General features: G+C 36.1%; 3 protein-coding genes and 1 long non-coding RNA gene across 7 annotated transcripts in view; 3 read left to right on the forward strand and 1 right to left on the reverse strand.

The window, feature by feature from the left end:
* The window catches only part of LOC110653397 (uncharacterized), a 137,022-nt gene extending 133,938 nt beyond the window's left edge, over positions 1 to 3,084 (forward strand). Inside the window, exons 2-4 of the mRNA XM_021809007.2 lie at positions 19 to 599; positions 2,090 to 2,605; positions 2,686 to 3,084. Coding sequence (XP_021664699.2) covers positions 19 to 599; positions 2,090 to 2,605; positions 2,686 to 2,811 — 1,223 coding nt within the window. The 3' untranslated portion in view covers positions 2,812 to 3,084. The remainder of the gene's footprint in view (positions 1 to 18; positions 600 to 2,089; positions 2,606 to 2,685) is intronic.
* A 1,267-nt stretch (positions 3,085 to 4,351) lies between these two features.
* On the forward strand, positions 4,352 to 9,556 carry LOC110653398 (uncharacterized). 2 transcript variants are annotated; one of them, XR_009151120.1, is made up of 2 exons: positions 4,352 to 4,602; positions 5,053 to 9,556. It is a non-coding gene; the product is annotated as an uncharacterized LOC110653398 (long non-coding RNA). The 2 variants fall into 2 exon arrangements; XR_009151121.1 differs by having other exon boundaries at positions 5,186 to 9,556.
* A 399-nt stretch (positions 9,557 to 9,955) lies between these two features.
* On the reverse strand, positions 9,956 to 13,920 carry LOC110653399 (protein RADIALIS-like 4). 2 transcript variants are annotated; one of them, XM_058152557.1, is made up of 4 exons: positions 13,880 to 13,920; positions 13,632 to 13,707; positions 12,899 to 13,498; positions 9,956 to 10,225 (listed from the first exon to the last, which is right to left on the reverse strand). In XM_058152557.1, exons 3-4 carry the CDS (start codon positions 13,186 to 13,188, stop codon positions 10,198 to 10,200), a joined length of 318 nt encoding a protein of 105 aa, XP_058008540.1. In that variant the 5' UTR covers positions 13,189 to 13,498; positions 13,632 to 13,707; positions 13,880 to 13,920; the 3' UTR covers positions 9,956 to 10,197. The 2 variants fall into 2 exon arrangements, with proteins under 2 accessions (XP_058008540.1, XP_058008539.1); XM_058152556.1 differs by lacking the exon at positions 13,880 to 13,920 and having other exon boundaries at positions 13,632 to 13,826.
* A 1,077-nt stretch (positions 13,921 to 14,997) lies between these two features.
* Positions 14,998 to 17,717, forward strand: LOC110653400 (protein HAIKU1). Of its 2 annotated transcripts, none has more exons than XM_021809013.2 (2): positions 14,998 to 16,852; positions 17,405 to 17,717. In XM_021809013.2, exon 1 carries the CDS (start codon positions 15,853 to 15,855, stop codon positions 16,777 to 16,779), a length of 927 nt encoding a protein of 308 aa, XP_021664705.2. In that variant the 5' UTR covers positions 14,998 to 15,852; the 3' UTR covers positions 16,780 to 16,852; positions 17,405 to 17,717. The 2 variants fall into 2 exon arrangements, with proteins under 2 accessions (XP_021664705.2, XP_021664704.2); XM_021809012.2 differs by lacking the exon at positions 17,405 to 17,717 and adding an exon at positions 16,963 to 17,152.
* Positions 17,718 to 18,933: the final 1,216 nt, after the last annotated feature.

Raw genomic sequence — 18,933 nt, forward strand, 5'->3', positions numbered from 1 at the left:
CTTGTTATAATGGAGCAGGTTCTACGCTTAAGCACAAGGTAACAGAAGATGATAACAAACTTGGGGTAGGCAAAATATTCCCAGGTTTGCCTCCAGGAGCTATAAGCAATGCTGATCTTTATGCAGCGAATAAGGAGCTTTATCTGGGTTCTTTATGTGAAGTTGATGATAAGCCATATCCATGGCAGTTTTGGATGGTTATGCTTAAAAATGGTAACTATGACACAAAGTCTGGTTTGTGTCCTCAGAATGGGAAAAAGGTACCCCCTTTTAGTTCAGGAGGGTTTCCTTGCTTTGGAACTGGGTGTATGAATCAACCCATATTGTATCATGAGCAAACTAAGCTTATAGATGGTGGTACTTTGAGAGGAAGTTTCAATGGGACTTATGATTTGGGCGCTGAAATTGGAAGTGGACTTGGCGGAATCTCTTTCTATGAGGTAGTTTGGGAGAAAAAAGTTGGTGCTGGAAGTTGGGTCTTCAGCCATAAGCTCAAAACCTCAAAGAAGTACCCATGGCTTATGCTGTATCTCAGAGCTGATGCAACCAGAGGATTTTCTGGAGGGTGTCACTATGAAACAAGAGGCATGCTCAAAATTGTAAGTAGAAACAGATTGACTTCTGTCTTTATTTATCATTTCAATTAATCCTCAAAAGAGACTTGTTCCCTTGCTGGTCATGAAAATTAAGCCAACTGTCCCAAAAAAAAAAAAAAGAAGAAGAAGAAGTCACCCATAGGAAAACCAAATAGTAATTACATTCCCATAATGTTAATTAAACTGGCTTTGCTTATGGCGTAACCCTGAAGTTGGGGCACGGCATAATTCGGCATAACTGACTTTTTTAAATTATCCTTTTCATGATACTTGTAGAATTATTATTTGATCTTTGTTACTGTTGACTTCATATCTACATTCATTATTGATTTGTATAGTTTGTAACTGGACTTTATTGAACTAGCACCGAGCGAATAGATCTTGAAACCGACCTGGTGAAGGTCAGAAGGCCTCTAAGATTATGAGTCAAAAGTTCTTAGTTGGATGCTTTAGCCCTTCTGTTCAAAAGCACAGGTAGAAGCAATGTGGAATATACTGTTTCATGCTCAATTAATTCCAAACTTCTTTCAATTATCTTAACTAAACTATTCCAACGACACACTATTGTTCCCCTCTTCTATAATTGTGTTCTACTTATAAATGAAAATGAAGAAAAGATTATTCCTCTATATCTAAATGAAAAAAATATATATATATTTTTGTGATTTGGCAGAAAAGACTTGTTTTCTTGATTAGTACGAAAATCAGTCTTCCATAATACAGTGCGATAAGTCATCAATAGGACCGCTAACTGCTAGTTAAATTCCACAATGTTAATCAAACTGACTTCATTTATTGTGCAACTCAGGTTGGAGCAATTCATGAATAACTGCTTTATCAGTAATTGTCCTTTTCTTGATATTTATATTTGGAATTGTTATTTGATCTTTATAATCACCAGCTTAATATTTGCAAATGGTCAAACATACAGTTAATTCTTAAGTTATATCGTAATTTGTGACTGGACTTTCTTTAACTAGTACTTAAGATATAGACCTTGAAACAGATTAGGTGGTCAGAAGGCCTCATAATCTCTCTTAATAGGAATGATAAGACCCTTTGACATGGTCTGCATATTTCTTCAACTTATTTACTAGTTTCTTTGATGGATGGCACAACAACCTTGCAGTTGCAGGTATGATCTCAGTTCTCAATTAATCATAGGGAAAGGGAAAAAAAGAGAACTGCATAATAATATGGTGAATCATTTTCCACCTGTTACTTGAATGAATGTTGTGTGGAGAAGAATTTATGATATTTAGAAAAGATATATTTTATTTGCATAGCGTTTGTGCTTATCAATTATACATGTAAAATCTGATTATGTGTTAGAACTTAAGTGATTACCACTAAAAGCTGATAATACATGCCTGTATTAAGTCCACTTATCTATTTCTGATACTTGTTAATTGTTTGCCAGGGAAAATTTTCGCCTGTCCATTATTTTTTTCTGTGTTCTTTAAATATTAATGACCAAATTGGTTACCTTCCAGCTTCCAGAGTCACCCAATTTCAAGGTTAAAGTGACGTTGGATGTCAAGCAAGGTGGAGGACCCAAGAGCCAGTTCTATTTGATAGATATTGGCAGCTGTTGGAAGAACAATGGCGATCCTTGTGATGGAGATGTGCTCACTGATGTGACCAGATATAGTGAGATGATCATCAATCCTGCAACTCCTGCATGGTGTGGTCCCAACAGTCAAGGGAACTGCCCACCATATCACATTACCCCAAACAACAAAAAAATTTACAGGAATGATACAGCCAACTTCCCGTATGGGGCTTATCACTACTATTGTGCTCCAGGAAATGCCAAATTTTTGGAGAAACCAGTCAGCACTTGTGATCCTTATAGCAATCCTCAGGCGCAGGAGATAGTTCAGTTGCTGCCTCATCCCATATGGGCTCAATATGGCTATCCAACAAAACAAGGCGATGGTTGGATTGGGGATGCACGAACTTGGGAGCTTGATGTTGGTGGATTGTCTAGTAGATTGTACTTCTATCAGGTCAGTAAACTAAACTATCATCTTCAAGGAGACGTAGTACAAATTTATGTGATGAAGTTGATTTTTTTCTTGGGTTGCAGGATCCAGGTACCCCTCCTGCTAGAAGAATTTGGACATCCATTGATATGGGTACTGAAATTTTCGTCAGCGACAATGAAGAAGTGGCAGAGTGGGATCTTAGTAACTTCGATGTCATTCTCACATAGTAAATTTAAACCTTTTTGTTCTAGCTTTTCTTCATCTTCCACATATTTATTGAAGTCAACAAAGGGCAGAGGAATTGATAAAAATTCATCATCTGTGATGCTTGCTAAATTGCTAATATAAGAGTGCTGGGTTTGGAGTTGCCAAACAAGTCCACAAGGACAGGCGACCTCATCCCGAAGACACAGTTATGTAATCTCATTTTGTTCTCAAATGTAAAACGAATTTTTGAGTTTTCATACCGAAAACTGGAAGAAATGAATAAACTTTGTTCATTTTCTTGCATCAGCACAATCCAAAGGTCTTATTAGGCAATGATGCTAATATTTTGAATGTGAAAGGCTAGAATGCAGAGTTTTAGTAAGGTAATGATGCCTGCAGAAATTGGTCATAGGCAGTCTTTGCTGTCTTATTTGACTTGCTGGGCTGTTCTGTATCCCCATATTGACAAGAAAAATACTAACATGGGTAATGATTTGTCTTTTGTAACAAGAATAGAATCGGAGATATGTTAGCAATTTGGACCTGAATGGATTGGTCCTACTATGCTGGTTTAAGTACCTAACTTGTACCCGATTTATGACGTCAAAGACAGAGTCAAGAAAAGACACTCGAGGAGCTCTAAACAAATCTAAGCATTAGCATCACACTCACACACATAACATGTGGATACTATATGCTTTCCAGTTGGCTATCTCTTCTATAATTTCCATTTTAGCAATAGCAGCAAGTCAGCCAACTGTGTTGCTGCTAGAAACTAGAAATTCAGCCACGATCTTCCATTGCCTACTGATGTCGTGTCTCACGACTAATACCAAAGGCAATTTACTCCCCAAGCAAAGTGGAATTCAAACAAGTGTCAGTTAAATCTAATCCTATTTTTAACTCACTGCCCTCTCTTCTCTCCTTCCTTGTCTGTGTCTCTCTCTTTCTCTATATCTCTGTCTGACTGTCTCTCTCACCCTTAAGTTTCTGTCTCTCTGTTTCTCCTTCTCCTTAGCTCTTGCCATTGCTTTCCTCCACCTGCTTTTGTTTGATTCTTACTCCATTCGCCATCCCAAGCTCATCTTAGTTGCCATTTTATGTTATTTGACAACTATCAAATTTCCTTTTATCATTTAATATTTTTAAATTACTATTTAATTTACTCTATTTTTAATTATTTATATTCAAATTTTATTCATTTAAATTTTTAAAATTTATTTATATTTCTATCGGGTTTCAATTTTTTATAATATTAAAAAAAAATATTAAATCTAAAAATTAAAAGATGAGTAGCATCGGTATAAAAAAAATAATAGCAAAACAAATATAATTATTCGCATATGTATATTAAGACAAGCATGCTTCTTTTTATTTTTATCTTTTATTTATTTTTATTATAAAAATATAATTTTATTAAAAATCTAAATTAGACATATAAATTAAAAATAAAGTATTAAAGTTAGAGAATTATTGTTATATGTTATAAATTTTAATAATTAAATTATATGAAAATATTAAAAATAATTTTAATAAAAAAAATAAAATACTAAAATTTAAATTAAATATAAAAAATTAATTTTATGAAATTTGTTCTGCATTTCGGCTATTTGGGTTCCCGTGGAAGTGGAGTGCCCAGGATCATTCAACCTATGTCATTTAACAATTTGCTTTTTCCTATTAGCCCTAGCTAGTCGCTAGGCGGCACGCTTGTTGAAAGTCTGAAAACCTCCATCTGGGAAATTCTAGAGTTTATTCTGCAAGTCGGTAAAAGCTAGGGTTTTGCCATCTCTTGCAGACTTGGCTTCTGGGTCAGTTTCTCTCTTTTATGTTTCCTTCTGTATAGTTTTCTTCTTTCGTACATTGTTATTTCATTTACTATGGAAAAGCAGAAGCTATGAAATTTTTGTGCAATATATTTCTATCGTAAGTTTTGAAGGTTGCAAGAAAGCTCATTTATTTGAATATAGCAAATAGCATGCTTCAAATGCCTGTAGTTTGAACATGTGAACCATTCTGGTGAATCAATCAACACACATTACAATAATTGGTTCTTCACCTTTCTTGTATAGCCTTTTAACTAACTCATCACATGATTAAATGAATAGCTGAAACTAGATACCCAGCTAATCAGCGGCTAACTTCCTAGCTATTAATTCTCGTCTAATGTTATTATTTTCCAGCATAGCGATAAGCTTGTTGATAGCTGCATCCACTGAATTGTACATTTGATTGCTAGCTATACCTTATTTAATTTGCAGTTGAGAGGGCATTCCATTTGCAAACGTCAATGGGTTTTGCTTGGACAGACTATTTAGTCTTATTGAATTCCACATATTGGCACTCATTGTCAAGCGATGCCTATGGGAAAGCTTATTTTTATATGTCAATCAGGTGGGAAGTTTACCTCAGCTAGTGATGGCTCCTTGTTGTACACAGGCGGAGATGCTTATGCTCTCAGTGTAAACCATGAAAGTAAATTTCATGGCAGAGATGTGGAATTATGATCTTACTTCCTTGACCATCAAATACTTGCTACCCAATAGCAAGCAGACTCTTATCACCAAATCTAGTGACGAAGACATCCGTCGCATGATTGATTTCCATGAAGATTCCAAAACTGTTGATGTATTTGTTATGACAAATGAAAACTTGGAATGTGAGGCCTTAGTTATGCCTTGTAGTAGGTAGTGTACTTATCTTCTCTAATGTTGATGGGAATTTTCATTGTTTTTGCTGTGTTGAATGGATCAGCTGACTTATGGTTACCGGTTGATCTTAAGAATCTTGGTAGGATTTTAGTGCCAACTGGGTCCCACTTTTGAGATTCTACTGTAACCTTGAATACAGGTGACCATGGGTTTATTGTGTCAAAATCCATTTCACTGTGTGTCCTTGCATATTACCTAAATATCTTATGCATGCTTGTTCTTGCATGTCCAGTGGCAATATGATGATTGAACTTGTCACCTTTCCAATATTGCTCCTGTTGCTTGCTTCTACTGCTGGGGATACCAAGCATCCCAGTTCTTTGAATGTTGAAATTGAGGATGCTGGGCATCACAAACTTAAATCATGGGCAAATTGCATAACTGGTTTGCACCAGCAGTTTAATAATGTACAGGAAGTGCATGATGCTTTGCATAGGCATTCCATTGCTTGTGGATTCAAATGCACTTTTAAGCACAATGACTATACACGTGTTAATACCAATTGTAGAGCTGAAGATTGCCCTTGGAAGATTCGCGTATCAAAGTTGTCTACTGCTTCGTTTTTCCAAATTAAGAAGTTGAATGAAACACTTGCATAGCACTGGTAGGATTGATAATCATCCTCAAGCCTCAAGGAAATTGGTTGCCACTATTGTCAAGGAAAAGTTGTGTGACACCTAATTTCAGACCTAAGGCGATTGCCAATCAAATTTGCCAGGAATTTGGAATTGAATTGAGATAATCACAGGCATGGCGAGGGATATAGGCTGTCAAAGAAGAGCTTCAGGGATCATACAAAGAGGCATATGGTCAGCTACCTTGGTTATGTGAGAAGATGGTGTACTAGAGACAAATCCTGGCAGTGGTTGTTGCTCTCATCACAAGGGAGGACCATAGTTTCCATTGTTATTTTGCAGCCTTGCATGCCTCAATATGTGGTTTTAAGAATGCTTGTCGCCCCTTGCTTTTCCTTGACGCTGACACTGAAATCAAAACATCAGTGAGACCTGCTTACTGCAACAGCATTGGATGGAAATGATGGCATTTTCTCTGTGGCTTTTGCTATAGTGGATATTGTAAATGATGATAATTGGCATTGGTTTTTGGTACAACTGAAATCCATGTTTTCAACTTACATTTGTGAGTCTGTCAGAGGAGTTGACGAAGGACCTTAAGGGCCTTAGAAAAGTGAGTGTGCCCAGTGCCTAGGTTCATTTTGCAAAATCTATTCAAAAGCTTCAAGTGAGCTAGTGTCATTGTTGCTCATCTTCATGAGGCTGCCCATGCAGCCACAATTGATGGATTTAGAAAGTGCATTGATAGCATTAAAATCAGCTCACCTTTTGCTTTTGAACGGATTTTTGCAAAGTGAACCTGGGCACTGGGCAAACTCACTTTTTGAAGGTTCACGGCACAACCCTGTTACATCATGCTTTGGCCAATCATTTTATAGTTGGGTAAATGAGCTTCCAGTATTACCAGTAGTACAAATAATTGACACCATTTGCCTAAAGATGATGGAGTTGATTTACGCTTGAAAGGTGGATCCGTCCCTGGAAGATAAATTACAAAAAATGATTCTCAAGGCTCAGTCACTTCAAGTTTCATCGTCACCTTGGAACACCTTTAATGTTCATAATTTTCTAGGTGAAGTCAGTATTGTTAACATTGATGCTTGGAGCTGTAGTTGCAGGGCATGGCAACTTAATGGCTTCCCATGTTTTCATGCTGTGGTTGTCCTTCAACTTTTAAATAGGAATTTGTATGAGTACTGCCCAACGTATTATACAACTGAATTTTTTCAGTTGACATATTCAGAGCCTATAAATCCAGTTCTGACAAAAGATAAGCCTGTGCAAAATAATCTTCCCCGTACAAGTACATCCCCCTCCTCTTCGTCGCCTATCTGGCCCATCGAAGCAGAGGAGAATCCGGTCAAAAGGAGCGATTACTAGACCATTTCATTGCAGCAACATGTCATTTTACTCATAGCTTCATAATATCTGTGGAACTGTAATTAACTGTACAGGAAGCTGGGCAGATCAGTATGTATTGGTGGCCAGAGATGGGATGATGGAAAGCGAAGTTTTGTTTTTGCAACCATGAATGTTTAGTATTAATAGGCATGATCTGCTCATACTATTTAGGTTTTCTTGCATCATCCCTTAGAGGATGTCAGGGACTATTACTTTTTTGATTTTTATTTAGTTTTCAAAATTTTCATTGTTGATCATATATCAGGGCTCATATGCGGTGTGCTCCCTCTTCCGGCTTTGAACTCTCATATCAATAATGTTGCTTGACTCTCGGCCGCTGAAATAATATGACGTTCCTAAAGCAGGTTACTCAAGATTGAGCTTATGCTATCTTTACCAGGGCATCTTATTCAGTGCAAGAGGAAAGCATGTATGTTTCAGCCTAGAATCTCTCAACTACGCGAGTTAAGCACAACTGCGTTCTTCTTCTTCTTTCAGACTAATTAATATTTACATTCACGAAATCACATGCTAACTATTAATGATTAGTAATTACTACCCATTGCAACTTGTATATGTGAATCATGTGTATGGCTGAACTAAATATCTTCCTGGGGGTTGGTTTTGTGGTCCAGTTTTATCATTGCTTGGTTGTTAAGGTGAGCCAGCCAACTGCTAACTGCACATAATAAAGTCGTAATTTCGATGGCGTCTGCCTGCATCTCTCTCGTCCCTTCACAGGTTCTATAAACAGATGCCTCATGAAATGTCTCTGCACTTGCTAAAAGATCATAGATTTCTTTAATCCTTATTCACTACGTTTCTATGATCATAGATTGCTTGATGACACCCTATACAATACATTTGTATATATCCAAATTTTTTGAATCAAATGTTCAAACTGATTTTAAAATCTTTATATGAACGGACAGGTTAGAGATTTTTTCTGTTAAATAAATTAATTAGTGCTCGTGACGAATGCTTATAATTTTTAAATATTTCAATTATTTTTGCTAAGGAGGCACTCAATACCAAAATGAATTTGTAAGTACAAACAAAGAGCAAGAGAGCAGTACATTAAGAACCTCAGAACTTGCTATGATTAGTACTAAAGCAGACAAAAGGTAGTACATGGTCAGCTAGCCCAAGCAGTACATGAGCGTAGTACAAACCCTTTTCCTTTTTTGGAAATATAAAGCCCCCACGAACAGCCCAAAAACCACCACCGAGGACCTCGTCGCTATCCAAATGTGTTTACCATATGGTTTTCCCAGAGAGAAGGTGGAGGAATGCCTGTAAGGTTTTGGTAGATTTCTGGTTACAAAAATAGCATGGCATCAGCAATCAAAGGCAAGTGCGTGGGATTTTAGATTTTGGGAAGAGGGTAAAGAAAGAGACAGACTAAGACTGGGAACAGGCAGAGCATGGATGGAGCTATTAACGGAAATATCTGTTTTGGCTCCACCCATGCACTGCCTCTTCCCTGGCTTGTGGCTCTTCTTTTTCTGCCCCCTCGCTTGTTTATATCTTCAACATTTCTTTCTTATATTTCATTCAAAAACCCTTCTATGTGAAATGTTAGCCTTTTTTTTTTCTGTTTCTTTTTGAACTGAAGGGAAATTCTAGCGTTGATGTTTGGAAAATTCTGCGTATGATATTGATATTTCTAACGTTAAAAATTTCTTTTGCTTTATTTAGACTAATATTTTTGCTGACCATTTTTACAAGATTTGTATTTTATTGATAGCTTTCATTGAGTTCATAAATCATGAAGAAAGAAGAGATGATGAAGGATGCAATTCGATTTTCTGTATTGGGTGTTGACTCTTATGAGAGGCAGTGCAAAGATCCATGTCATTTTGGCCAAGGAAAATTTCTTTCCGATGACGGACGGTGATGAAGACAAATCCTGAATTCTTGCTATTCTTGAGGAGAAGCCTGTAGAAATGTACCTAATATTCTTGTTACTATTACCATGTTGAATACAGATTGTCTGAGCTCACAAAAGGGAATTTATTCAAACAATTGTACAAGTCAATTTGTACTCATTTTTCTTGGGTTGAAAGATTATTATTGCACTCCTCGAGTTAAAATTTATGCCCTTCCTCTACATCCATTGACATTTTTTGAATTTGAAACCTCTTAATAAAGATAACGAGTTTTTTAGTCATCACAGCAAACCATGATGCGATCATGCATAATATAACCCAGAAGAGCAGAGCCTGACCAGTACCAGTTGGCCTAATCTGAAACTATATTGCTTGTTAAGGGCTTGATTGGGGTGATTGGCTGATAGCTTATATTCTTGAATCAAGCTAATGGAATGAGGGAGCTTCTTGTTACTGATATGAATGGTATTCTTTGACATAACTTGCACAGCACAAACTTTTCTTTTTCTTTTCTTTTCCAATATTAACTATAAAAAAAGTTCTGAAATTCTAGTAACTAGTGATAATAAATCCATTATCTGATGTCTAGCATAATTCAGAAATTTTAAAATAATAAAATTATAGTTAAATTTTCCAAATACATCTGTTACATACAGATTGAGTTGGCATATGCTGACAACTGCTGCTGCTATTACAGAATAGAGCTTATGAAATATTAACTTAAAAAAAAAGAACTCCTACTATTTGCCTACCTCACAATCACATTCTTCCCAGGGAAAGCTTGTACAGGGATGTCTCTGCTTTGATGAATTGCACTTTAGCCCTACCATTTAATTAATGTCCAATTGCACCAGCAATCTGTATTCAAAGATGCAAAGCACAAATTTTAATATAAGAACATCAACCATCATATTTGTTCGCATAATTACAGCAATTAGCATGATTATAGAAGATTTGTGTAGCATAATTACAGCAATTAGCATGATTATAGAAGATTTGTGTAACATAATTATAGCAATTATTATTCTTGTCCAAATTAGTTCATATTTTCATGTATAAATAGATGTAATATCTCTGTAAATAAGACACAGACAAATACACAATCATTTTCTTCATTACTTGTATTCTTTCTTCTATCATGGTATCAGAGCCATAAAGCTTTTATTTCTAGTTTTTTGGGTCTCTCTGCTCTCTCTACAACCTGTTCTGGTTCATTCTTTCATACCTATTATTATACCATTTTTTTTTCTTCCTCATCTTGTTATCAATGGAGAAATCTGATATTTCAAGACCTATTGCAACAGTTCTGACTGGTTCCAACTATAATCTTTGGGTTCAAGGAATGAAAAGTTTTTTGATAGCTCGTAAGCTTTGGCGTATTGTTACCGGAGATATCACTGCGCCGACAAGAGAGAACGATGAAACTGATGCAAAATTTGATGCAAAATTTGCTGACCGTCTTGAGGATTGGGATAGTAAAAATCATCAGATCATCATCTGGTTTCGCAATACCTCTATCTCATCCATCCACATCCAGTTTGCTAATTATGACTCTGCAAAAGAAATCTGGGATTTTTTGGCTAATCGATATCAGACCACTGGACTTGCCCACTATTATCAGTTGTGGACTACTCTTCATAATATGAAACAAGAAGCAGGTCAATATGTGAATGATTTTCTTGCCCAGGTCCAACTTATTTGGAATCAAATATCTCAGGCCAAAATCAGTGAAGATCATCTTCATCTCATTCAAGTTCTAATGGCTCTTCGATCAGAATATGAGGCCGTTCGAGTGTCCCTGCTACATCGAAATCCACTCCCATCATTGGAAACTGCTATTCAAGAGATTATTTTTTAAGAGACTCGCCTTAGTTTGGATAAAACTCCTCAATTTGAAGCTGCTCTTGCAACTACTCGATCCTCACATCAGAAATCTGACAATCAACTCTGTAAGAATTATAATCAAATTGGTCATGCTTTTGCATATTGTCCTACTATAAAATGCAAATATTGTCATGGTTACGGTCATATTCTTGAACATTGTCCCACACGTCCTCCAAGACCAAAAGGAGGGCAGTCTAAATTCAAGAATGTCTCAAAGCCTGGATCTTCCTCTGTCACTGCTGTTGCTGCTCCTAAGGGCTCTACTGCCATCACCATGAGTGATCTTGAGGCACTATTCAAACAGGTTATCTCTTCTAATTCTCCTGCTGCCATGTCTGCCACTCCGGGTAATTTTTATTGGCTTTTTGACTCTGCATGTTGTAATCATATGACCACTGATCTTAAATTCTTGTCTTCTGCAAAACCTGTATCTTCCTTAACACCAATCCATACTGCAAATGGTACTAAAATGAACATCACACGTACTGGTCATGTGTCTACCTCAAATCTTCTATAATCATGCTAATTGCTGTAATTATGATACACAAATCTCCTATAATCATGCTAATTGCTGTAATTATGCTAACAATATTCATTGCAATTTCTAAGGAATTTTAAACCTATCTACTCTAAATTCCTATAACAAGTTAACGTGAGTGTACAACACAACTCGCTTAAATGATCATAATATTATTGGTGTACAACACAGCTTGCTAAAATGATCATAATTATTGGACGTAGAATGAGTAACAAATAACTGTTTGCTTTTGAAAGAAATATAGAATTGGAATTTGAAAGTATGAAATTAATTTGAGAGATGAATCACCATGTTAGAAGTTGCAATTAACAGCAAACTTTTACTGATGAAGTGAAAAACTAGCACAATATTATGTTCAACTAGACACCACAGAGTTACAGAAGCCATAAAGAGAAAAAGAACCAATGAGCAATCTAACGTATGCTTCTGGCCTGAAGATATCTGAATTAAGATGGTTACTGATGCATACTGGAGAAATATGGTTAAAAATTCTTTGTTAGAAAGAAAAATGTAAGAACGCAAAATCTTTTAACAAAAGTAGAACAGATTTTTCTGGGCGAGAATTGCATGTATTTCTCAATCAGTAGCCCACTGGCCTAATGTTGGCTCTCTATTATTTCGAAGTTTACATCAGAGACATCTCAATGATATACCAGGATGATGGGCAGGCCAAAGAAGACATGAACAGAGATTGCCAATAGCTTAATTGTAATCTGGCCATTGATTGAACAGATCAGCAAAACTGGATCCATTCGGTTGACCATAAACAATTTAAACAAGATGACTCAGTACAGATGAACCAGGAATGCCAAGACGCAGGCATCTTTTCACAGGAAGAATTCAATAAAAAAAATTCTCATCAAGTTATTTGAGGAGGGTGCATTTTGGGAACTCTGTTCAGACGCTACTACCGAACATGAAGTGGAATGCATATTCAGAAGAATCAACAGAAACTATTATGAACTTTATGAGAAACGAAGCATCCAACAAAACCAATGATTGTTTCATGAAAACATAACAGGGAAGGGAAAGAAAAGAAAAGCAGAGTAGGAAAAGCGAATCAAAACAAAAGCAGAGAAATAAAACTAATCAAGACAGTGAGGACATACTTTTGATCTTCTTCTGTCCAACATATAGATTCAGTACGTTCAACTTGAACACAAGCCTGAGCTTCTCCAACAAGCGTATGATCCAATTCACCTGACTCTATACACTGCAAGTCCTCCAAAAGAATCTTATAATGTTTTTGCACATCCTCTGCACTCTTCTTCCCTCCAAGAATGGATGCAACCACTTGCCATCGATCAGGGTTTTCTTCATCAACTACTGCCAAAGCCAGCTCAAACTGCTTATTCTCTTCCCAGCTCCACCCACACAACATTTTTGGAGAATCATCCATATTACCATATACCAATTATCAAGCCACAACAAACTATTAGAGGCTTGATCAATATTAGACGTTTTCCTGAGGAAAATAAGGAAGACACAGTTGGTCATTCACGTTATAGTATTCATCGAACAAGTGTGAGAATCTTTTCTGGTAGTTTGTTTGATTCTCTTGACCAGATTCTAATACCCCTGAGTCCTTGGGGGGGCGTCAGATAGGTGAGCTAGAAGCAAATCTTCTCTTTTTTGTTTGTTCTTTCAATGGGAGTTTCTGGGTGGTGATGTGTGTATGTCACAGACAATTGGCCCTGCTTGGTCCAGATCTGGACGTAAACAATGAGAGAGAGATACATAAAATACTGAATAAAATAGCATATAAGAATTACAATGTTAAGCAATTTGGTTAAAATCCAGAAACCAATAATCAGAAAAGACAAAACCCAATTCTTAACTAACCATTTCTTGCAGGACCTAGAATCCCAAAATTTCCAATTCTAGCATTGGATTCCAATTGCTGTTAGATCCGGAACTGCTGCAATCATCCATGTAAATATTTACACAAAATATCAGAATTCGTTCAATCAATGGTGGAGAAGAACCGACAGATTTCATTTGAAGCCAATCAGCATATTTTCACTTCTTTATTAAAATTTCTAACTTGCAAGAAAAAGAAAATGACTTTTGTGGGTAGGAACACCCATTACCTGATATATTTTTTTTCCTCCACAATATTTGCCAAGCAATCACAATTCGCAAAACAGGGTCATTTTCAAGTACTTTTAAGCGTGAGGAAAGACTTTGCTGTAAAATAGTGGAATGAAGGACCCATAAGAAGATTATGTTTCTTTAGTTACCAAATTTCCCTTGATTGGACACATAAAAACCAATATTTTTTCTTTAACAGTAAAAAAAAAAAAAAAAACCCAATCTAAAACCTACTTTCATTATTATTATTAATATTATTTATGATGGGTACCTGATAAACTAATCTGTCTCCTTCAGTTATGGACCCATGGGATTAGCACCAGGTATCTCTGTGCTCTGCTTATAGCCTTATATACTTAATCATCCTTCTGCGGGAGTCACATGGGTATATAAATATACCAATCATAAGAATCTAGAAATAATAATAATAATAACTAAAGAATATGATAATAGAAGTATTATACTATGACTAATAGACCATTGGCTGGTGTAGAGACCAAGTGTGCGAACTTTGCAAGAAAAGAGTTGATCTCAACCAGCCAAGACAAGAGGTAGAGAAAGGTATGAGCGCCCATTGCCCCACGCATATGGCAATGTGATCCAATGGGTGGGTCAGCTCTCTTAAACATGATTTTGTTTGAGATTAGACAACTAATCATAATAACATTATCTTCATTGTTTTTAAATAGATAGATAAGATTGATTATTTTAATACCCACTTGCGTGTGGGGAAGAGCACAACTCTCTCTTGATGCTTGAAAGATGAGAATGGCGATTTGAGAACGATAGCAAATAGTAAAAGTGGCGAAGTGGGGGTCAATCAATACTTAGAATAATTTTTGCTTACCAAATCACAAAATTGAAATGCTCACGCTTAAAAGACCGCAAAAAAACAAAAATATTTCTGTCATTTACCTGCAATCGGTTTTTAAGCCCGCAAATGCATCCTGCTATGACTTAGTCTTGGACAAGAAATGTCGAAGCAATGTGGGCTTATGGGGAGCAGGCCGAGGCCCAGGCCTTCGAAAAGAAAATTGGAAAAGTTCGGCGTTGATTCCGTTTTGTTTGACTAGAAAGTTTACAAGTCCTAAAATCTAACGTAAGCCCATGGTGATCCCCCACCTCCACCAGCGTCTTTACTTGATTTCTAGTTTTTGCGTTGACCCGCTGCTCACGCTAGCTGGTCTCTCTCTGAGTCTCTGATGCTTAGGGTTTCTTTCGTCTCACTTTCCTCCTAGAGAGTCGACCAGAGACTTTACTATACGGATTCTTCTTGGCGTTTTTACCTCTATTTTCAAGTCAAGCTCCTGTAATTTTCTATTTCCCTCTCTCTCTCTCTCTCTCTCTCTCTCTTATTTGTTTTTTTGTTATTCCTTCATCTGCGTTTACTCTTTCGTTTTCTTCTATACTCTATCTGAACAACGGTTATCATATTATAGTTAGGGGTTTTTCTTTGAATTGTTAGATTTATACTTGCTGCTTCTATTTCGAGTTTATTTACCATCGATTTTGCTGGGAGATTTGTGCTTTTGGGACAAGGGTTATACAGGGAGATTTGGGTTCTGTTGTTTGGTTATGTATTTAATTTAGACCTTTAGATTTGAGATGTTTTTCTAGCAAATTTTCAGGTTGAAATTTTGGATTGAAGCCAAAAGTTCTTTGCTTATTGAATATCTGCTTTAGGATTTGCTTTTGTTGCCTTTTGTGGTGGGATTTTATTATCTGTTGGTTTTTTGGAGCTTAATTCTGCAGTACTGGTGTTAAATTGAAGCTTTCTTGGTGGTACTTCAATACAGTATAGTATCTAGTTTATTCAAGTTGAGTGTGGAGACAATTAGTGCTTGAGCTGGGATTTCTATTAAGTTCTGAATTTTGTTTTGCGGGGCTTTTGGATGGTTTGACTGGTTGGTTTTCTGAAAAATTGGTGTTTTGGGTTTTTTTTTTGGAGTGAGCTTATATTGGGTTATCAAGTATGGATAACTCAAAAAACAGGCAGCAGAATGATCATTTGGGTGTCAACAAGATGGGCAAGAATATAAGGAAAAGCCCGTTGCACCAACCCAATTTTGCTAACAATGCCAATAGGCAACAACCTCAGCCTCAAGTCTACAACATAAGCAAGAACGATTTTAGGAATATTGTTCAGCAACTAACTGGTTCTCCATCGCAAGAGCCTTTGCCTAGACCTCCACAAAATCCACCCAAACCCCAAAGTATGCGGTTGCAGAAGATTAGACCACCCCCTTTAACTCCCATCAATCGGCCCCATATTCCCCCTCCTGTGCCGGCTCCAGCACTGGCATCACCCCCAGTTCCTTTTAACAATGGCTTTGTTAGGCCTGGCCCATTTGGACACCCAGCTCCAACAGCGTCTGGGGACTATGCTTGGGCAAATACAGCCGAGTCTCCAATCTCAGCTTACATGCGATATCTTCAAACTTCAATAATGGATCCTAGTCCGAGGACGAACTTAGCTCAACCACCATTACAACAACAGCAAGCACAAGGTCCAGGGCAAATTCAGCCTCAGCAATCTTCTGGTTTACTTCCTAATCCACATGTGCCTGCACTACCGTCACCAAGATTAAATGGTCCCGTTCCCCCTGTGCCTAATCTCCTCTCCCAACAAATGAGTGGCCCTGCCCTTTTACCTTCACCCACATCTCAATTCCTTTTACCATCGCCTACTGGTTTCATGAATTTGTTGTCTCCGCGGTCTCCTTATCCGTTGTTTTCTCCTGGGGTTCAGTTTCCTCCACCGTTGACACCAAATTTTGCATTTCCACAGTCGGGGATTTTAGGTCCAGGGCCTCAACCTCCACCCTCACCAGGCCTTGTGTTTCCATTATCACCAACAGGTTTTTTCCCTCTCTCAAGTCCAAGGTGGAGGGATCAATAGTCCAAGAGGTTCTGCAGAGCTCTGTGCTTGAAGAGAAGCCGGTACCTTTTATGGAGGCTCATCTGTAATTCAGGTGAACTTCATTTGTGAAATGTTTTGTATTCTGCCTGTGTAATCTTCTATTTTCACTTAAAATTTCCTTGCTTTAATTTTCTTTTTCATTTGTTGACACCGGTATTGCAGCTTGTATTGGGATTAGGAACTTTTAACGGCAGCAAGGTTTTTAGTTTCTTGGTCAAGTGTTACCGTAGGTGTAGTTAAGTTGATCAACATGAATCAAAACAGCCTGTAGATTATGTCTCACAAGAATTCTTATGTGGTTGTACCGTTGTGGATTAAATCTTAATAAGGTTGAAATTTGAATTCTTCTGAACGCATTGCTCATCATTCCATGTTTAAAATGTGTGGCCAAAATTTTTGTAGTTTCAAATGGCTGAAAATGACGGTCAAAATTCCACTATATTTTTAACCAAACGTTTCATACTTACATTTGAATGATTTTGAATTTTTTATATAAAATACTAAAATTATGACAGACAGACGAGCAAGACTTTTCTAATTTATACTTCCTGTAAATTTATCTTACACATGGATAAATATATATTTAATAATTTTTTATCTATAGGAAAACGTATTTTCAGACAGAAGGTATTTAGCTTGGTCTAAATTGTCGAAGTCCATCTGGGCCGGGTTTCAAATAGCGATCAAGGCCATTAGAAGGAGGCCTTCTCTGTCACGGAAGCTGGGGGAAATTGTATGCTAGCATGGTGGTGTATACATTTAACCCGATTTTTTTCTTACAGTATTTTCATTTAGTTAGGAACTTTTTAGAAATATTATATTTTAAAAAAATATCAATATTCGAAATGTTTAAAAAATTAAAATAAAAAATTATTATTATTATTATTATTATTATTTAAAAATATTATTATTATTATATTGAGGCGAAATATCAAAGTAATTTTCAGGAAATATGATGGAATCATAATGGTTTCACTTAAGTACCACTTTCTTATATAGCATTTTTTAGACATGCATTTTATACAATCCTAATAGAATCAAATCACTGGTAAGTACCGTTTTCCCATAACACTATCACGGTACTAAGAATTTATGCCACGAAGGCATAGATAGATAGGAGTCGTCACGTGGATAATAATCGAAACATATTCAGTATTTCTTTCGAGGGTCATGGGTGGCAACTTATTCCTTGCAAAGTTTTCACAACCGTCATTATCATAGTTCAATGTCTAGGTTCGGGATAGTGGGTACGTAAGGAGAAGGTGTTAGGCACCCCTTACGCTTGGTCTAACCTCGTTAATTTGAGTGTCAGTCCTTTACTAATGTTTCTAAAAGTCTTGTTTATTATTCTTTTATTAAACTTCATCCTAAAAAATGCAATTCTAATCCTACACATGCAAGTAATTCACAAAAGGGTTGTTATTTACAAATAATTTTTATGCACAAGTAATTCATATCTATGGAGTTGCTAATTATTTAAATGATATTTACCAGATGACTAAAATTAATTTATTATTGAGAATTTAATTTACAAACAAATTCAATTTTAAATAATCCTACATTTTTATTTAACCTAATTAATTAATTTTTTACCAAGTTACTATGAGGATAATTAAACTAAATTAATTATGTACATGTGTAATTTATTCTAATATCACATAAGGCCCAAACAAGCACAACCCAATAAATATTTCTAACATGTAAATTTATTTTACAATTATCAAGTATTAAATTAAATTTATTTTACATGTCAATGTTAGTTTAATTTACAAATAATATTAATTTTAATTTATAAAGTATTTATTTAAATTAATTATATGCAAACGTCAGTTAAATTAAAAATAAAGTTAATTTTAATTTATCAAATAAAAATCATATTATTACTACAATTTCATGCCAATGGTTATTCAAAGAGTTTAAGGTTACTTACCTGTTAGTAAATGCAGTTGCTATTGAGGCAAGTTACCTTTAAAAAATGGTCTTCTCTTCTAGTATGGCAATGATATCTCTGGCTTACTCCTGTTTAGCTCCACATAAGCTCCACGCAAATGCCCTCTTTGATACTTACCTTAGAACTACTTACAAATTTTATTTGTAATAAAAAAAATAAAGAAAATAAGAAAATACTAATAA

The sequence above is a fragment of the Hevea brasiliensis genome, chromosome 9 (assembly GCF_030052815.1).
Source record: "Hevea brasiliensis isolate MT/VB/25A 57/8 chromosome 9, ASM3005281v1, whole genome shotgun sequence".
Classification (NCBI taxonomy): Eukaryota; Viridiplantae; Streptophyta; class Magnoliopsida; order Malpighiales; family Euphorbiaceae; genus Hevea; species Hevea brasiliensis.

Coding starts and splice junctions, on each gene's coding strand:
- LOC110653399 (XM_058152557.1), bottom strand. CDS start 13,188: ATGGATGATTCTCCAAAAATGTTGTGTGGGTGGAGCTGGGAAGAGAAT. Junction 10,226..12,898: donor TGGACAGAAGAAGATCAAAA/GTATGTCCTCAC, acceptor CTTTGAATACAG/ATTGCTGGTGCAATTGGACA.
- LOC110653400 (XM_021809013.2), top strand. CDS start 15,853: ATGGATAACTCAAAAAACAGGCAGCAGAATGATCATTTGGGTGTCAAC.